The sequence below is a fragment of the Pleurodeles waltl genome, chromosome 10, assembly GCF_031143425.1.
Source record: "Pleurodeles waltl isolate 20211129_DDA chromosome 10, aPleWal1.hap1.20221129, whole genome shotgun sequence".
Taxonomy (NCBI): domain Eukaryota; kingdom Metazoa; phylum Chordata; class Amphibia; order Caudata; family Salamandridae; genus Pleurodeles; species Pleurodeles waltl.
Genome location: NC_090449.1, coordinates 296,916,655 through 296,933,859, shown reverse-complemented (window position 1 = coordinate 296,933,859; position 17,205 = coordinate 296,916,655). Strand labels below are relative to the sequence as shown.

The following is a 17,205-nucleotide window of genomic DNA, read 5'->3' as shown; positions in this document are numbered from 1 at the left end:
ATTGCTACTTCACTTTATGAGTGAATAAAACACCTCTTATTTGTCAACTCGCCACAATAGTGAGATAACTATAGCTCGACCTGATAAAATCTGACTCGCGATAGGGAGTGGACTAGTAGATTTATGAAGGCCTGTTATACGTGCATAATTGTTATGTGGGAAAGGCACTATTTTCCTAGCTTTTGTCACTGGAAAAACTTCTGTTATACCATATGAGTGTTAGTATACCTTTGAGCACTAAAGGGCATTAATCTCTGAGAAAGGCCACTTCACCCAATGCCCCATTGTTTTTTGTTCCCCTGTTCCCTTTACTTCAGGAATTGGCTTTCATGGTCTTTATTGTTCATGCTGCACCAGAAGGGTGCTACAATGTTTTTTTTTAAAGAATCCTGTATTATCTGCATGACTTCTACTCTACTGTCTGCAAACATATGGAATAATGTCCTGGAATGCTCATAGGCACATCTGGTGGCTAAAAGAATGGTTGGCAAGTGAGACTGGAAGTGAACTTGGCCTCTCTCTCTCTGGATGTGGCAGATACTGTGCCTTGGCAATCTCATGTCTGAAGGTGTGATTGGTCCTTGTTGGATGGCCTCATTTCTCTTCCTTCGGGATTGTCTTATTTGATGGGGACTGATTACATGGCAGCTGCTCGATTGCTTTCTCAAAAACTTGTATTTGAGTGTTTTTAATCCTTTATTTAGTTTAAATATAGTTTGTATAGTTTGTTGGGACCTTCATTGACCGGTCCATGTTTTTCCGGTGATGTGCATGTTGTGCCATTAGAGACATTCTATTTAATTGGTTTTTTCCTACCGAAGATACAATAATTTGTACAAAAAAGTTGCAACAAAATTGAAATACAGGATTGCTAAATCTGCAGATTTGCCTTTAATCGCCCACGAGTACAGGCCTCTCAGCAGGTGATGTGGGCTTCCGAGCAGCTTTGCCTGCACAAATGCATTCAGTTGCAGCCACCACTCAGCCGTGCCATAAACCATGTAAGTAATCTAAGAAAAGGTACCCTGTGAAACCTCAGTGCTTATGAACTACTGTGAAAGCAGGTTATCTACTAGACACTACACCACATACTAAATGAAGTCATCATGCAATCCCCACGTTTTTGCTCACATCCGAATGAGGCTTTTTTATTGTGATCAGAGCACATGCATTCTGATTACACTAAATACTTAATCTTTAAGTGTACATTTTTACGACTGGATTTTCAGCTGTTGAAGTGCTGCATTTGCATTTAATATGAACGTTTACAGCATTTAATCTCGTATTCTATATAAAATACTGAGCATTTAAGAAGTACTTCACTTTTATGAGGAGCACCAAATAAAGAAAATTAGTTTGAGAATGGTCTGCTTTGTGAAAATGAAGATTTCTATAACTGCTGGTTTACATTAATTGCTGCTTTTTGCGTGCTGATAAAGTTTTGCTATGGTGGAAAATCCTGGTGGACAATTCAGGCTTATTGCATGATTTGAATGCATACCATAATTTTGTGAAACCCATAAGTTTTGAAATTTTAAAAAGGTTATGAGTGTCGGAATTAAAAGAACGCCATGCAAAACAGAATGATTATTATTTCATGCATATCTATTTTCTGTGAAATCTGGTGATATTTTATTGAAAGTGTTAGTGACTTCAGTACATAGCAGCATTATTGGCAATACTTGCGTATCCAATTTGAGAGTAATCCATGCCTGAATTGTTTAAATAAGTGCATATTAAAATAGGGAAAGCCTCTTCATGTGATGTTTTTAAGAAGTATATGGAGATGAAAATTGTGTAAAGCGAGTGGGAGGGACAGAATACTCAGATTGAAACGCAGATCAGAATTGTGGAAAACTCAAAACCAGGTAGGAGTGTCAGGAAACCTGTAGGTAGGTTGGGTTTGTATTGAAATTGTGGTCATGTTTGTGCTAGTCAGAGCTGTAGGAAATTAATGGAACAGACATAATTGTAGGAAAATTCATGAAATGGTACGTATTGCCTGAATTTGAGGGACCGGAGGGCATTTCAGGTAATTTATGGGCACATTAGTATTGTCGAGATTACATGGTATTGTCAGATACGTTAACTTGTACTGACTAATGTAGTTGCATTTTTTTTCATATTCAAACATAAAAATCATATCATTTAAATCTGTGAAAACCTTCAGTTCCACCCAAGCTCAAAAAACGAGGCTATTTTCTCATCTTTCGTAATTTCTCCTTGACCTTTTTTGATATGAAGTATCAGCCACAGTATAAGGAACCGTTTGCTGTGAGTACGCCCTTTTTCAGAGTTATTCACTTTTCATAACCCCTACCGTTGGTTCTCATGGTCAGCCAGTCAGACTATCAAATTCCCAGTATGTCTGATAACAGGTCCCACTTAAGCAGAGGGGAGGTGGACCTGGGGAGACGGCATATGCGGCTCCTGATCAAACTTGTGTACACCACTTCAGAGGTCTCAGGAATGGGGAGTAATCCCAAGCATGCTTGTAGGTGTCTACTAAGTCCCCATCGCCTCACCACAGTGTGTTCCTAATATGTCACTTTTGTGGTGAGTAGGCACTATTTTTACCATACCTGCCCATCACTATGTGACCTGCACAGTAAAACGTGTGTTTCATATCTTTTGGACTGTTTGTGTTATCACCTGTTAAGGGGCAAGGAATGAAATCTTAGGCCTCTGTATTCCAAAGTACTGTGGACATGCTAGATAACATAGTCTGATGTGTAAAAGTTTAGAAAATAGAATCTTAACTTTTGTTTCAATTGCTTCTTTTCTGCAGGAGACAATAAACACTGGCCCATTTGTGATGCGATCTACATGCCGGAGATGCGGCGGCCGTGGATCAGTTATGACAACACCTTGTATTTCTTGTCGCGGAACAGGCCAAACCAAGCAAAAGAAAACTGTTATGGTGCCTGTGCCAGCAGGTCTGTATCCAGTATTAAATGATTTCTACTCGCATCAAAAGAGATTAGAGGGACATGAGAGGATTTGACTGTCACTGAGTTATGTTAACGTTTTAGTAAAGGACACAGATACCTAAAAAAAAACAAAAAAAAAAAAAAAAAGTGCCCTGGCGTTGAAAGAACCACTACTAACTAGGAATTGGATTAGATCCTATAAAGCTAGGTCCTCAAGTCTTTCCTAAAGCTCAGCAAATCATGAGTATTGCTAAGAGTGAAAGGAAGATCATTCCAAAGTTTAGCTGCTGCAACCAAGAAGACCCAGCAGAGCACCCATTGGATTATTGGAATGGTCAGTAGACAAGCATTTGTGAACCGAAGGGAGCAAGCAGGTATCAAGATGATAAATTTAGTCCAAAGGTAGCAAGGGCCTTTCCCATCAACCACCCTAAAAACATGACACAAGAAATTGAAGACATTTTGTTTTGTACACTGAGAGCCACGGTACAGTAGTAAGAGCAGAAACTGCAAATACAAAATGGAAGGTCCAAGACCAATTTATATGCCTCATTCTGAATCCTCTGCAATTTTTCTGTAACACCCACAGGTAGGCCCAGAAGCAGAACGTTACAACAATCTAGGCGACCTAAAATGGTCATCTGTATAACAACTTTATGCATGGCTCTAGGAAGGAATTATCATATCTTAATTGTCCTCAGTAGATGAAAACACGTTATGTCATTAACCTTCCTTGCTAGTAATAGTTCTGGTGAACTTAAAGTATGAAAGCAATCGGGTCTCCTGGATGTACACAACATGGCGAGCTTTGCTTTGAGTGCAGTGTTTTTGAGTGCACACTCCTGATGAGAGGTGTATGTGCCTTTCTCTGTGTCCTCCGAGTAGGAGTGAGGGTTATTGTGTACTGTAATGTAATAAATAATTGTATGCTGTAATTGCAAGCACATCGAGTGAAATTAGTTTGCATTGTCATGTTTGCTGTTTAACAAGTGCATCTGAGGATTCTGTGCCAGTAGATGTAACAGATGAGGGATTTGTCATGTTGCATAAGAGGAAACCTTCTCCACAATTCCTGGTCCTGGAAATGACCTGTCAGTCTTTTTTACTTTCTTGGAACAAGCTAAAGGTTTCTCTTATCTTCAAACATCACGTCATTAGAAAGGGATGGCATTGTGAGCAGGTTGCAAGACTTTCAATCATTGCAGATGTGCAAGGTAAATATGATGTGAGCTAACTTGGTTCAGGAGTCTTGATACTCATAGCCAAGGATCTTGCTTAGTAAGTGAGATGGTGAGGGTTTTAGAGAGATTTCCCAACATTCACTGTTTTATACCCTATTAAAAACAAGATGCGTAAAAGGGTGGTGGGATGATTTGTATCGACGAGAACGTAGTGGTTGTTTGGGGGGGGGGGGGGGGAGGTTGACATTATTGAAGCCCTTCAAATCGCTTCAAGCAGTCAGGTCAGTGTATGTTGTGATTTATTTTGAATATATTTATTTATGGCTTGTGCATTGTTTATACAACCGTAACAACTTTAAATATCTTTTTTTTGTCTTTAATATTTCGCCCTAATAGATGGTCTTAACAAAGGGGGTACCAAAAAGAATTCCCCACTATCTATCCTTGGTCTTCCAGCCTAACTGCTTACCTCTTACAAACAATTTCCCACAAATTTTAGGATTTCCTCTTCTAATTCCTGAAAAGCTGTAGGAAGTTGGCTCTGTATATACTATTTCAAAGTAAGAAATAGTGTGTACAGGGTCCTAGGGTTCCCCTTAGAGGTAAGATAGTGGCAAAAAGAGATAATTCTAAAGCTCTATTTTGTGGTAGTGTGGTCGAGCAGTAGGCTTATCGGAGGGTAGTGTTAAGCATTTGTTGTACACACACGGGCAATAAATGAGGAACACACAAAGACTTACTCCAGGCTAATAGGTTTTTATATAGAAAAATATATTTTCTTAGTTTATTTTAAGAAACACAGGTTCAAGATTTACAAGGAATACTTCAAATGAAAGGTATTTCACTTAGGTACTCTAGGAACTTTGAATAATCACAATGGCATGTACAGTTTTTGTAAAATTGCCAATAAGCTATTTTAAAAGTGGACACAGTGCAAAAATCAACAGTTCCTGGGGGAGGTAATAAAGGTTAAGTTTGCATGTAAGTAAAACACTTACAAGTCTCAAAGTTGGGTCTAAGGTAGCCCACCGTTGGGGGTTCAAGGCAACCCCAAAGTTACCACACCAGCAGCTCAGGGCCGGTCAGGTGCAGAGGTCAAAGAGGTGCCCAAAACACATAGGCTTCAATGGAGAACAGTGTTGCCCCGGTTCCAGTGTGCCAGCAGGTAAGTACCCGTGACCTCGGGGGCAGACCAGGGGGGTTTTGTAGGGCACCGGGGGAGGACACAAGCAGGCACAGAAAGAACACCCTCAGCGGCACAGGTGCGTCCGGGTGCAGAGTGCAAACAGGCGTCGGATTTTAGATAGGAAGTAATGGAGGGACCTGGGGGTCACTTCAGCGATGCAGGCAGACACAGGGGGGGGCTCCTCGGGGTAGCTACCACCTGGGCTAGGCAGAGGGTCACCTGGTGGTCGCTCCTGCACTGGAGTTCAGTTCCTTCAGGTCCTGGGGGCTGCGGGTGCAGGGTTGGTTCCAGGCGTCGGGTCCCTTGTTACAGGCAGTCGCGGTCAGGGGGAGCCTCTGGATTTCCTCTGCAGGCATCGCTGTGGGGACTCAGGGGGGGTTGTCTCTGGCTACTCACGTGCTCACAGTCGCCGGGGAGTCCTCCCTGTAGTGTTGGTTTTCTGCAGGTTGAGCTGGTGGCGTCTGGTGCAGAGTGGAAAGTCTCACGCTTCCGGCGGGAAACGTGAAGTCTTTAAAGTTGTTTCTTTGTTGCAAGAAAGTTGCAGATTGTTGAACAGGGCCACTGTTCACTGGAGTTTCTTGGTCCTTGGTTGCAGGGCAGTCCTCTAAGGCTTCAGAGCTCGCTGTTCCCTGTTGGATGCGTCGCTGTTGCAGTTTTCTTCGAAGTTGGGAGGACAGGCTGGTAGGGCTGGGGCCAAGGCAATTGTCGTCTCCGTCTTCACTGCAGGGCTTCAGGTCAGCAGTCCTTCTTCTTGTTAAGGTTGCAGGAATCTAGTTTCCTAGGTTCTGGGGAGCCCCTAAATACTGAATTTAGGGGTGTGTTTAGGTCTGGGAGGGAAGTAGCCAATGGCTACTGTCCTTGAGCGTGGCTACACCCTAATCCTATTGTGGGAATCCTCCATCCACAAGATGGAGGATTTCTAAAAGTAAGGGTCACCTCAGCTCAGGACACCTTAGGTGCTGTCCTGACTGGTGGGTGACTCCTCCTTGTTTTTCTAATTATCTCCTCCAGCCTTGCCTCCAAAAGTGGGGGCAGTGGCCGGAGGGGCGGGCATCTCCACTAGCTGGGATACCCTGTGGCGCTGTAACAAAAGGGGTGAGCCTTTGAGGCTCACTGCAGGTGTTACAGTTCCTGCAGGGGGAGGTATGAAGCACCTCCACCCAGTACAGGCTTTGTTCCGGACTACAGAGTGACAAAGGCACTCTCCCCATGTGGCCAGCAACATGTCTGGTGTGTGGCAGGCTGGCAGAAACTAGTCAGCCTACACTGGAAGTCGGGTATGTTTTCAGGGGGCATCTCTAAGATGCCCTCTGGGTGTGTTTTACAAAAAATTGCACACTGGCATCAGTGTGCATTGATTGTGTTGGGAAGTTTGATACCAAACTTCCCAGTTTTCAGTGTAGCCATTATGGTACTGTGGAGTTGTTTGACAGACTCCCAGACCATATACTCTTACGGCTATCCTGCACTTAAAATGTCTAAGGTTTTGCTTAGACACTGTAGGGGCATAGTGCTCATGCACCTAAGCCCTCACCTGTGGTATAGTGCACCCTGCCTTAGGGCTGTAAGGCCTGCTAGAGGGGTGACTTATCTATGCCACAGGCAGTGTGAGGTTGGCCTGGCCCTCTGAGGGTAGTGCCATGTCGACTTAGTCATTTTCTCCCCACCAGCACACACAAGCTGAGAAGCAGTGTGCATGTGCTGAGTGAGGGGTCCCCAGGGTGGCATAAACCATGCTGCAGCCCTTAGAGACCGTCCCTGGCATCAGGGACCTTGGTACCAGGGGTACCAGTTACAAGAGGCTTACCTGAGTGCCATGGTTGTGCCAATTGTGGAGACAAAGGTACAGTTTAGGGAAAGAACACTGATGCTGGGGCCTGGTTAGCAGGGTCCCAGCACACTTTCGAGTCATAACTTAGCATCAGCAAAAGCAAAAAGTCAGGGGGTAACCATGCCAAGGAGGCATTTCCTTACAAAAGCTTATTATTAATGGACTAAATCCCCAAATTATCAAATGTTTTCTCTGAGCCTGTTGCAGAGTGATCACCCAGAGGATTACTTTAGTTCTAGTACAGAGATCTGACCTTCACTTTACCTCTGTGCAGAACAATAATTCCTTCAATATCATTTCGAAAAACTTGCTAAGGTATATACTAAACAGGACTGTGGTTCGTGTTTACCCTTAACTCAGTCCACTGTGACAAGGGTTTTTAGAAGTTGTAGTTTTGTGCTATAAATATGTATCACCCTCCTACAGTAATAAAATGGGGTTCAATTAGAATATTACCCAGGTTCACCTGGGCAAACCACACGTGTTTCTTCCAGTCTAATTTTACAAATGCCATCAAATTCTTATGAAAAATAGTCACGTACAGTGCAGGAAAGCATCCCTTCTTAAGGCACAACTTCCTGTGAGTGTGAAAGTATTTCTTTTGTTCATTGTCGAGTAGCTTTTTCTTACCGCCATCTGGATTGGAGGAATTAAGTGTTGTCACTTACCCAGGTATTGTGTTTACACAGCAGAACCTTTGCATAAATCATAGCTGGGTATCTGAGCACATCCAATTATGTAATTAAGCCGAAGGGATTAATCAACTGTTGTCTTTAAATACTGGTATTCAAACATTTCCTTTTTATGTATTGTGAATATTTCTGATCGGTAAAAGTGGCCTGAAAACGCATAATACTGATGCCCAATTACATGGTTCCGATTTCTTGATATTCTATGACCAATTTGTGGGACGAAGTACATTGGACAATTTACTTCATTTTATCAGTGACATATGTTCACTTTATTAGATTGCTAACTTAGTCTGAAAGAAATAAATCCTGAATGTGCATCATTCCATGATCATCTTCATACAGAATCCTGATACATATGTAGCCCCTTGTTTTCAGCAGCTCAGCTTGTCTTAGTGCTGTTCTACTTGGCTCATTTAGTCCTGATTTCCAGAACTATCAACCTCATCTCCACCATATTGAGCATCAAATCCCAGTTCTTCAGTTTCACTTGCTTTTTTTATATTTTGCTATTTAAAGTCTGTTTTTCATTAGTTTTAACTACACTTCTTATAAACAGAGGTTCTCCATCCTCATTCTCTGCCCCTTGCTTGCACTCCTAACATTGGTACCAAACTGTGAGGTACTGTCATTTTTGTTTATTTGCAACACTCAATTGTTGTTTCGCTTGCACCTTCTCTTCAAGCTCACAAAACAGTTTAAGCTAGACTCCACAAAGGATTTCCCCTTACAATACTACACCAAGAATCTGTAAAATTGTGTACTCTTTTCTAACTAATTGGGATTAATCTGCTTTTTCAGTATACTCCAGAGTAGCATTTTTAAACCACTTTTGAAATTTGAAAGAACTGTATTATTTGCTCAAGTCTGTGAAATGATTGCCCTCCCATCAATAAAAAAATAATCCTAAACATTAAAAGTTCAGCTGACACCAATGAATAATCAAGTTAAGAAACGGACTACTCCTGTCACTCTTATAGAGCTCTTAAACCTGCAGTTGAGTTGCTGTGGATTACGTTTATCCAGGGTAGGTTTTGCTATTGCAAACCTGTTGCCTCTATCTTGAACAGAGGATCAGGGATGTTCATTTCAGAATCCTAATCGATTTACGACAGAGTTCAGGAGTTCGAAAGTTTCATATTAAAATAGAAGAGTGGTCTGAGGAAGTGTGGAATAAGGATGGCTGGATGTGGGTATTTAACTGAGGGAGAAAGTGAGATGTCTCAGAGGCATCCTAATGACAGTGTGAGGCACTGATGTTAGCAAAGGGTCAGTTATGAGTGACTGAGGAGTCCGATGGGACATGAAGGAGTGGATTAGTGTGTGGGTTAATGGAGCAAGATGGTGAAGACAATAGAAGGATGTGTCTTTGGGGGATTGAGTACCACAGGTATCTAGGTTTAGGAGGAGAGTGATATTCAGAAAATTGACTTCATTAAATGCAATTCATATGCAAATTAGCACACAGGAGTAGCGTGAGAAAAGAAACATAAATTGCAAGTACAGGAGAGGCAAGATTCTACTGTAATGGCAAGATTCCTACAGAAATAATGGTATTACCGCAGAGTACTAATGATGCTGGGTACATCCAGGATAAAGTTATTTAGTGAGAGGCTGAAAGAGGTGAATCATTACTGTAAATTGTTATAGTTGAGTTGGAAAAAAAGCATTTCTGTCATAAGGCCTGAACAGAGCCGAACAGCAGAGTCTGTCTTGAATTGGCCACAGCTAACTGGGGTACACCATTACAAGGACACTGTGGGATGTACACACTTGATGAAGGTGCATGTCACATGTTTGTGTCAGATGGCTGGAAATGGCCTTAGTTGGGGTTACTGTCAACTTTTGGACAGTTGGGAAACAAACAAAAAAGTTGGGTGGCTGGAGCACATTTTAGGAAGAAGTGGGGTGGACACGTTTGACGGAGTGAATTGTAAACTATGCTCTAAGTCATTGAATACATTCTGATTGATGTTTGATTGTGTTACTTGTAGTGACTGTCTTGTTGCAGCAGAATGGCCAGTTGTGGGAATACCAAGGCTAGCAAAACATTGGCATCTTTTTCTAGCCAGAGAAATTTGGTCATGCATTTCATTAACTTGTTTTTTCATCCTTAGTGGGTATGATCGCATTAATGTTAAAAAATATATATATATAAATATGAATGGCATACAGAAGACTGTACTGCCATTGTGCGTACATTAAAATATACATATGTAGTTTTGTGTGTTTGAAAACGGGACTGTAGACTTTCAGTTGAGTGATATTGTGTGCACACTCAGTCCTAAGTTTCTTTTAACCTGTAATTAAGTGACCACTGAAAGGAAGCAGGATCTTGTGCATTACTAAGTACAAGCATGGAAGGGAACTGGAGCTGTGAGGGTTGTTTATGCTGTTATTATTGAGGAGAAATGCACAGTTGTTCAAGGAAACTGAATCACTGTTTAATTTACATCAAACCATGTAAAGCTTTGAGCCTGCATGCCCCAAGGGAATAAATGAATCTGGATGCCATGTTATGCCATGGTTTCATGATGTGATTCAGACCCGAGTGTAAAAGGTAGTGTTCCATTTCGAGTAAACTGTCATGTTCACACAAAGCATACACCCTGTGTCTCATTTCATTCTTTAGTCCTGTGTGTGACTTTTCTTTCTAATTCCAGGAGTTGAGGATGGACAGACTGTGAGGATGCCTGTTGGGAAGAAGGAAATCTTCATCACCTTTAGGGTATGTAAACACAGGAGTACTGCTGGTTTCTTGCGGTTTTGTACCTCATGCTGCGTACTCCTTCCTCTTTTTCTTCTCTTGTTGACCCCATGTATGTTTACTCCTTCAAACAAGTTGATCTGCATTAGTTCTTGTTTTGGTCTACACTGCAAATCCTTGGTTTCCTTAATGTCCTCATTTTGTAGACCAGTGACCATGCACGTCTCAAAATGAGACCATAGCAAGAGGAATTGCAAGTTCAATGGAATCAATCACAAGGATCATTCGAAGATCAGATATCCATCATACCAATGATGACAAAGCTACTGGAATGGTGGTCTCACCAATCTCATCTTTCCCAAGGCCTCACTTATCTGCCATTAGTCACAGAATTTATTATTACAACAGATGTGTTGATGGTCAGATGGGTAGGTCACCTCCAAAATCTACGAATCCAGGGAAAATGGTCAAAACATCAGAAGCTAATGCACATCAACAGCTTGGAACTCGAAGCCATCTTCTTCTCATTACAAGCTTTTCACCCAGGGATAGAAGACTCTTCAGTGCTGGTAAGGAGAGAGAGCACGACCTGCATGTATTATATCAATGAGGAGGGAGGCACCAAATCTCTAATACCCTCACAAGAAACCCAGGATTAATGGACCTGGCTAACAGTCCACAACATCTCCTTGAAAGCCGAACAGGTCTCCGGAGTACATAGCACTGTAGTGGACGCATTCAGCAGAGCCAAGAACGATTGTCATGAATGGGAGCTGACCCAAACCCAGCTAGACAGAATATTTGCAATATGGGGAAAACCAGCACTGGATCTTTTCGCAACAAACAGGAATGCCAAATGCCAATTTTACACAAGTTGACATCCCCTTCCAGGGTCTTGGGGGAATTCCCTTTAGATGCAATGGTTTGGGATTTATGCATCCCCCCCCCCCCCCCCCCCCCCCCTTGCTAATTCCCAAAGTCATTGTCAAGATGGAGGTGGAAACCGGTTGCCTGATTTTAATCGCTCCCAAATGGCCCAGACAGTTCTGGTACACAGAACTTCTCCTGATGTCAGAAGCCACACAAATAACGCCTTCCACCAACTCCGTGCAGAAGGGACAGATATTACACCCAAATCTGATTACATTGCACTTGCATTCATGACTCCTAAATTCTACAAATTCCAACATCTGAAACTCACTCAAGAATGTGAAGACTTACTCTGTAAAATGAGACCAGACAGCAAGAACAAAACATACAGATTGAAATGGAAGCGGTTCTGTTCTTGGTGTCCAAATAGCTTACACCCATATGAAACCTCTCCAGTACAGATATTGACATATCTGCAAATGCTAGCAAAGTCTGGGCTCGTTCACTCCTCAGTAAAGGTACACTTAGCAGCAATTTCTACTTATAGACAGTCTTCAGATGCAGTGTCTTTGCTCAGCACGACTAATTAAGCAATTCATGAAGGGTTTGTTCAGAGCTTTTCCTCCAGTAACAGCTCCTCCTCAAGAATGGTCCTCAACATTTTTCTCTCACAATAAACAAAACCCCCATTTGAACCTATTTACAGAGCTGATATGAAGTTTCACACATGGAAAGTAGCCGTCTTACTTGCGATTACTTCCAACAGAAGAGTTAGCAAGATCCAAGCTTTCACTGCGCAAAAACCTTTCTTGCGCTTCACAGAGGATTTTGTCCTTCTCAGAACAAATCCAAAATTCATCCCTAAGGTTCTCTCTCAATTTAATCTCACTCAACCAGTTATTGTCGCTATGTTCTTTCCCAGTCCAACAACACCAGCAGAAAGATCTCTCCACGCGTTGGATGTTAAGAGATGTCTTAAGTTCTATCTCCAACGCACTAAAGCTATTCGCAAGACTGATCAATTACTACTGTCCTATAGGACTGGGCGACAGGGCACCACAGTAACAAAGGCAGCAGTAGCAAGATGGCTGTCAGCAACCATTGAGTTTTGTCATTCCACAGCGGGAAAACCTTTAACAATACAACCGAAGGCGCATTCAACAAGGGCAGTATCTACCTCTGCTGCTGTGTGTGCTGGAGTTCCGCTAGAGCAACTATGCAGTGCTGAAACTTGGAAGCGCACCCACTCGTTCACGAAGCATTACTGCCTCCAGTCCACACATAGAAATGATGCAGCTGTGGGACAAGTAGTCCTATGTCATCTGTTCCAGTAAGGTGAGCCTCAGTTGTAATAGAGTGTAGGAAAGTAACCTCTTTCTAGCAAGGTTACACCCACTTTTTGCCTGTTTGTCAGTGTGTTTGACTGAGTTCACTGGGATCCTGCTAACCAGAACCCCAGTGATTATGTTCTCTCCGTTAAACTTGGTTAGTAGAACCTTCTTCAACCCACAGTTGGCAAACTGGTGCCCCCATGTAAGTATATAGTACCTAGGTACCTCGAAGCATTGGTGTGCCAGGGGATCCCTATGGGCTTCAACAGTTAATTCTGCCACCCACAGGGAGCCCATGCAAAGGGTTCTGCAGGCCTGCCATTGCAGCCTGTGTAAAACAGGTGCATGCACCCGTTTTCACTACAGGTCACTGCACCAGGTCACTGTAAGTCATCCCTATGGTAGGCCCTCTCAGCCCAGAGGGCAGGTTGCAAGTACCTGTGTGTGAGGGTACCTAGGAGAGGTGCCTCCACAAACTCGAGAGCCATTTTCCTGGACTTTGTGAGTGCGGGGATGCCATTTTACGCATCTGGACATAGGTCACTACCTATGTCCAGTTACATAATGGTAACTCTGAACCTGGGCATGTTTGGTATCAAGCATGTCGGAATCATACCCATATACTGTTGCAAGTGTTGGAAGTATGATCACATGATGCACGGAGGGCACCAAATGTATCCTTCAAAGCAAACCAGTGGCTTGGGAAGGCTACCCCTTCCAAGCCAGTCACACCCATTTCCAAAGGGAGGGGGTGTTACCTCCCTCCCCCGAAGGAAATCCTTTGTTCTGCCTTCTTGGGCTTGATCAGTTCAAGCAGCAGGAGGGCAGAAACTTGTCTGAGGGGTGGCAGCAGCTTGGGCCACCTGGAAAACCCTGTGAGACTGGTGGTAGCAAGACTGGTGGGTCCTTTAAGTATCCCCCAGAGTGCATGGAATCCTACTTCCAGTACTTGCAACAATATTGGGGTATGATTCCGACATGTTTGATACCAAAGATGCCCAGGTTCGGCGTTACCATTATGTATCTAGAGATAGGTGGTGACCTATGTCCAGTACACTTGTAAAATGGCATCCCCACAGTCAAAAAGTCTAGGAAAATGGCTCTGGAGTTTGTGGGGGTACCTCTGCTAGTGCAGAGGTGCCCTCAGAGGTACCTGCACCCTGCCGTCTGGACTGAGAGGGCCTGCCATAGGGGTGACTTACAGTGACCTGGTGCAGTGGCCTGTAGTGGAAATGGGGGCATGCATCCGTTTCACGCAGCCTGCAATGGCAGGCCTGCAGAACCTATTGCATGTGCTCCCTCTGGGTGGCAGAATAACTGTTGCAGCCCATAGGGATCCCCTGGAACCCCAATGCCCTGAGGTACCTTTGTACCATATACTAGGGACCGACATGGGGGCACCAGTATGCAAATTGTGGGGTGAAAAAGGTTCCAGCAACCAAGTTTAACGGAGAGAGCATAATCACTGGGGTCCTGGTTAGCAGGATCCCAGTGAACACAGTCAAACACACTGACAAACAGGCAAAAAGTGGGGGTACCCGTGCTAGAAAGAGGCTACTTTCCTACATAGAGAATTTATTTCTAATGCACTTTACAAATACTACTATCCAGTTTATAATGTCTACAAATAAGTTTCCTGTTTTATGTAAGCGCATGATAATATTATAATATATTGTACGATTGCACATATAAATTCTCTGATACCCACCATCCGCTAAGATTTTGGTACTGTATATTGTTAAAACTGCTTGATATTCTGATTCAATCATGTGAATCTATGAAAGATCCAATACTGGATAAGAACATGACGTACTTGCCTGTAACTGCAGGTATCCAGTATTGGTGTCTTTCATAGGTTCACATGTGACCCACCCTCCTCCCCTTAGAGGCTCCCCTATAGTCTCAAGAAGTATAACTCACTCTAGTGCTGAAAATCTGAGGGACAGAGCCTCTCTTGGGAGTCTTCTACAGGGTGCTGTCACCTGATTGGTCATGGTTCAAGTTTGGTCCATTCTTAAAAAAGAAATAGGCTAGTGAATTCAAGGCCTACTATTATCATAGCCTATGTGTTTGTTGCATACTGCTCTCTATACTGTGGGACTCCCACTTCGATGATAGGGAAGGATTCAAGCATGTGAATCTATGAAAGATACCAACACTGGATAACTGCAGTTACAGGTAAGTAACTCATTTTCACATTTATTATGCAGCCGGTGAGATCGTTCCAGAATCCGGGCAACCTTACCAGCTGATGGAGAGGGATGCTGCATCGGCATTGCAGAACAATTGTCTCAATCTCATTGGGTGTAGGAGGATGTCAGGACAAGCAGCACCCTGTGGCACAGGAATTGTAGGCTCACCTGCGCAATGCCTTGAGGCAGTTGAACATTTGCTCGACCAGCGCAGTTCTCTCTCGCGTCCGTTTGGCATGGTGGCTGTTGCGACATAGTGCTCCTGGGCAATTTCAGTTCTTCAGGTTGTCACCACAGGCAGTTCTTCAAGTTTAGATGGGCCTTTGCATCAGATACTATCTCCTGGAATGTTTCATTCAGCTCCAATGTCAAGCAGTTGCCTTCTTGATATTTTTTCCACACCGTGTAGATGCCTTTTGTCACCTCCGAGGTGTAAGTAGTATTTGAGTGAGCAGAGCTTGGTGTTAGATAGACATTCTTGAATATTCTGTCATGGGCTGTTCTTGATTTTGAAAAGACTAGTGAGAGGTAATCCCTCTTAGAGTTCTTAAGATATTTTAATGCGGCTTCAATAGGCTTCCGAACTTGAACACTTGCTATGGCCTGTGAGTTGTTTTTATTCTCCATTCATTCATACAAATAATGACATTTAATTATGATTCTAATTTTTAACAAACTAAAACTGATAAACATCAAAAGAGCAAAGATGGAATTCAGTCCTAACACAGCTTCTAGTGATTGTGCCACCTGACAAATATAACATTACATATCATTAACCAGTCTGCAAAGTTTCACCTAATCAAACTTGATGTGCCTGCAACCACAAACCTTTATCCTACTTGGCTCCCTGCAGAGTGCAGCTACAGTGTCCAGTAAGATGAGACATCAGTCTTGATTTTGTTCTAGTCCTGTGCTGCAGCAGATGCCCAGGTTTTTTTTTTCATCCTCTTCTTCTTACTAGTGGGACGTTCCTTTATGCAAGATACAGTGCAAGCATCAAGCTGCTGCAATAAATATCAAAGATGTGAAAATGCAAGAATGTAAACATTTTTTTTTAGAACATTTAATAAATAAATATGCAACAAAAGCAGATGTGCATTAAAACAGCTATGCAATAAAAACAAGCATTTTATAAAATGTGTGCTAAAAAATAATAAGTATGTTAGCATGTTAAAACCCTGTCATGTGGAGAAAAAAATTATAAAAATCCCACAAGGATATGATGGGGCAGGCATGTGGCTGCCCCGGGGCATTGGCACAACTTGGGGAAGTGGTGAAGGCTGGCGATGTGAAAAGGTTAAACATATGTTTAAAAAAAAAAAAAAAAAAGTGAATGTTGTTATGTAAGATTTTGAAACCCAGGTTGGGCTTAGCAATCAGTACTTGAACAAGGTGCGGCCTATGAATGGTACTATATTAAAGCAATCTTTCATATTTCCATTATAACATAATACCAACGTTATTGCATCCTAAATACTTCATAGTAAATCCAGTTGTGGTTCACATGTGCCATACATTGTTAAAAAGCAGTGCCAATTTTTTTAAAAAACACAACCCCCTTTCAGACTTATCACAAAAGAAGTACAAGAATCACAGGAGTTTGAGGATCTTGTGGTCACTATGCCCTTCCCTCTCATGATGATATGAAAGAAAAAAACACCCTAAAACCACATACAAATTAGGGCAAGTAATTTGTGTAATATGACAGGTCCTCAATGACAGACATTTTTTGAAATAGATAATTAAGAAAAAACATATCCAATAGGCAAACTTTACAACCAGTGTGTAAGAAAAATGTTTTACTTGATAGTGTCAGAAGTGTCTTGTAGCCAGTTGAGAAATCTTTAATGAACTGGTCAAGATCCTAAGCTGGCATTGAGGAAGGTGAAGTAAATGCTGGGGACAAGACTAATGTTGTAGCTTTTCCGTCATCCGCTAGTAAGTCAACTATATTGTCAGACGTCAAGTCTTACTTTATTCGGTTGCATACATCCGCCATAAAGGTGCAATTAAAAATCAATAGGAACAAAATTTACAGCCATTAAATACACATATGCAACTAAATACCAATAAAAAAAAAATCTCAACTAGATTAAAATATAAAAATTATCTAAAAAACGTCCGTAATTTGATAACACCCAGTAAATATTTCACCACAACCCAACAGATGTGCAGCAAAGGTAGTGATTGAAAATAGAACATGGCTTCTTTACAATACCTAAAATGTGCATCTTTCAAAATAGGCAGCAGGAATCGTTGTCTGGGAGAAATGTAATATTTCCCAAAAA

The 17,205-nt window shown here is 42.3% G+C and overlaps 1 protein-coding gene across 2 annotated transcripts in view; it reads left to right on the top strand.

The window, feature by feature from the left end:
- The window catches only part of DNAJA3 (DnaJ heat shock protein family (Hsp40) member A3), a 202,177-nt gene that overhangs the window by 71,289 nt on the left and 113,683 nt on the right, over nt 1–17,205 (top strand). For both annotated transcript variants that reach the window (XM_069210448.1, XM_069210449.1), the window contains exons 6-7: nt 2,789–2,936; nt 10,481–10,545. In XM_069210448.1, the coding sequence (XP_069066549.1) occupies nt 2,789–2,936; nt 10,481–10,545 (213 nt within the window). The remainder of the gene's footprint in view (nt 1–2,788; nt 2,937–10,480; nt 10,546–17,205) is intronic.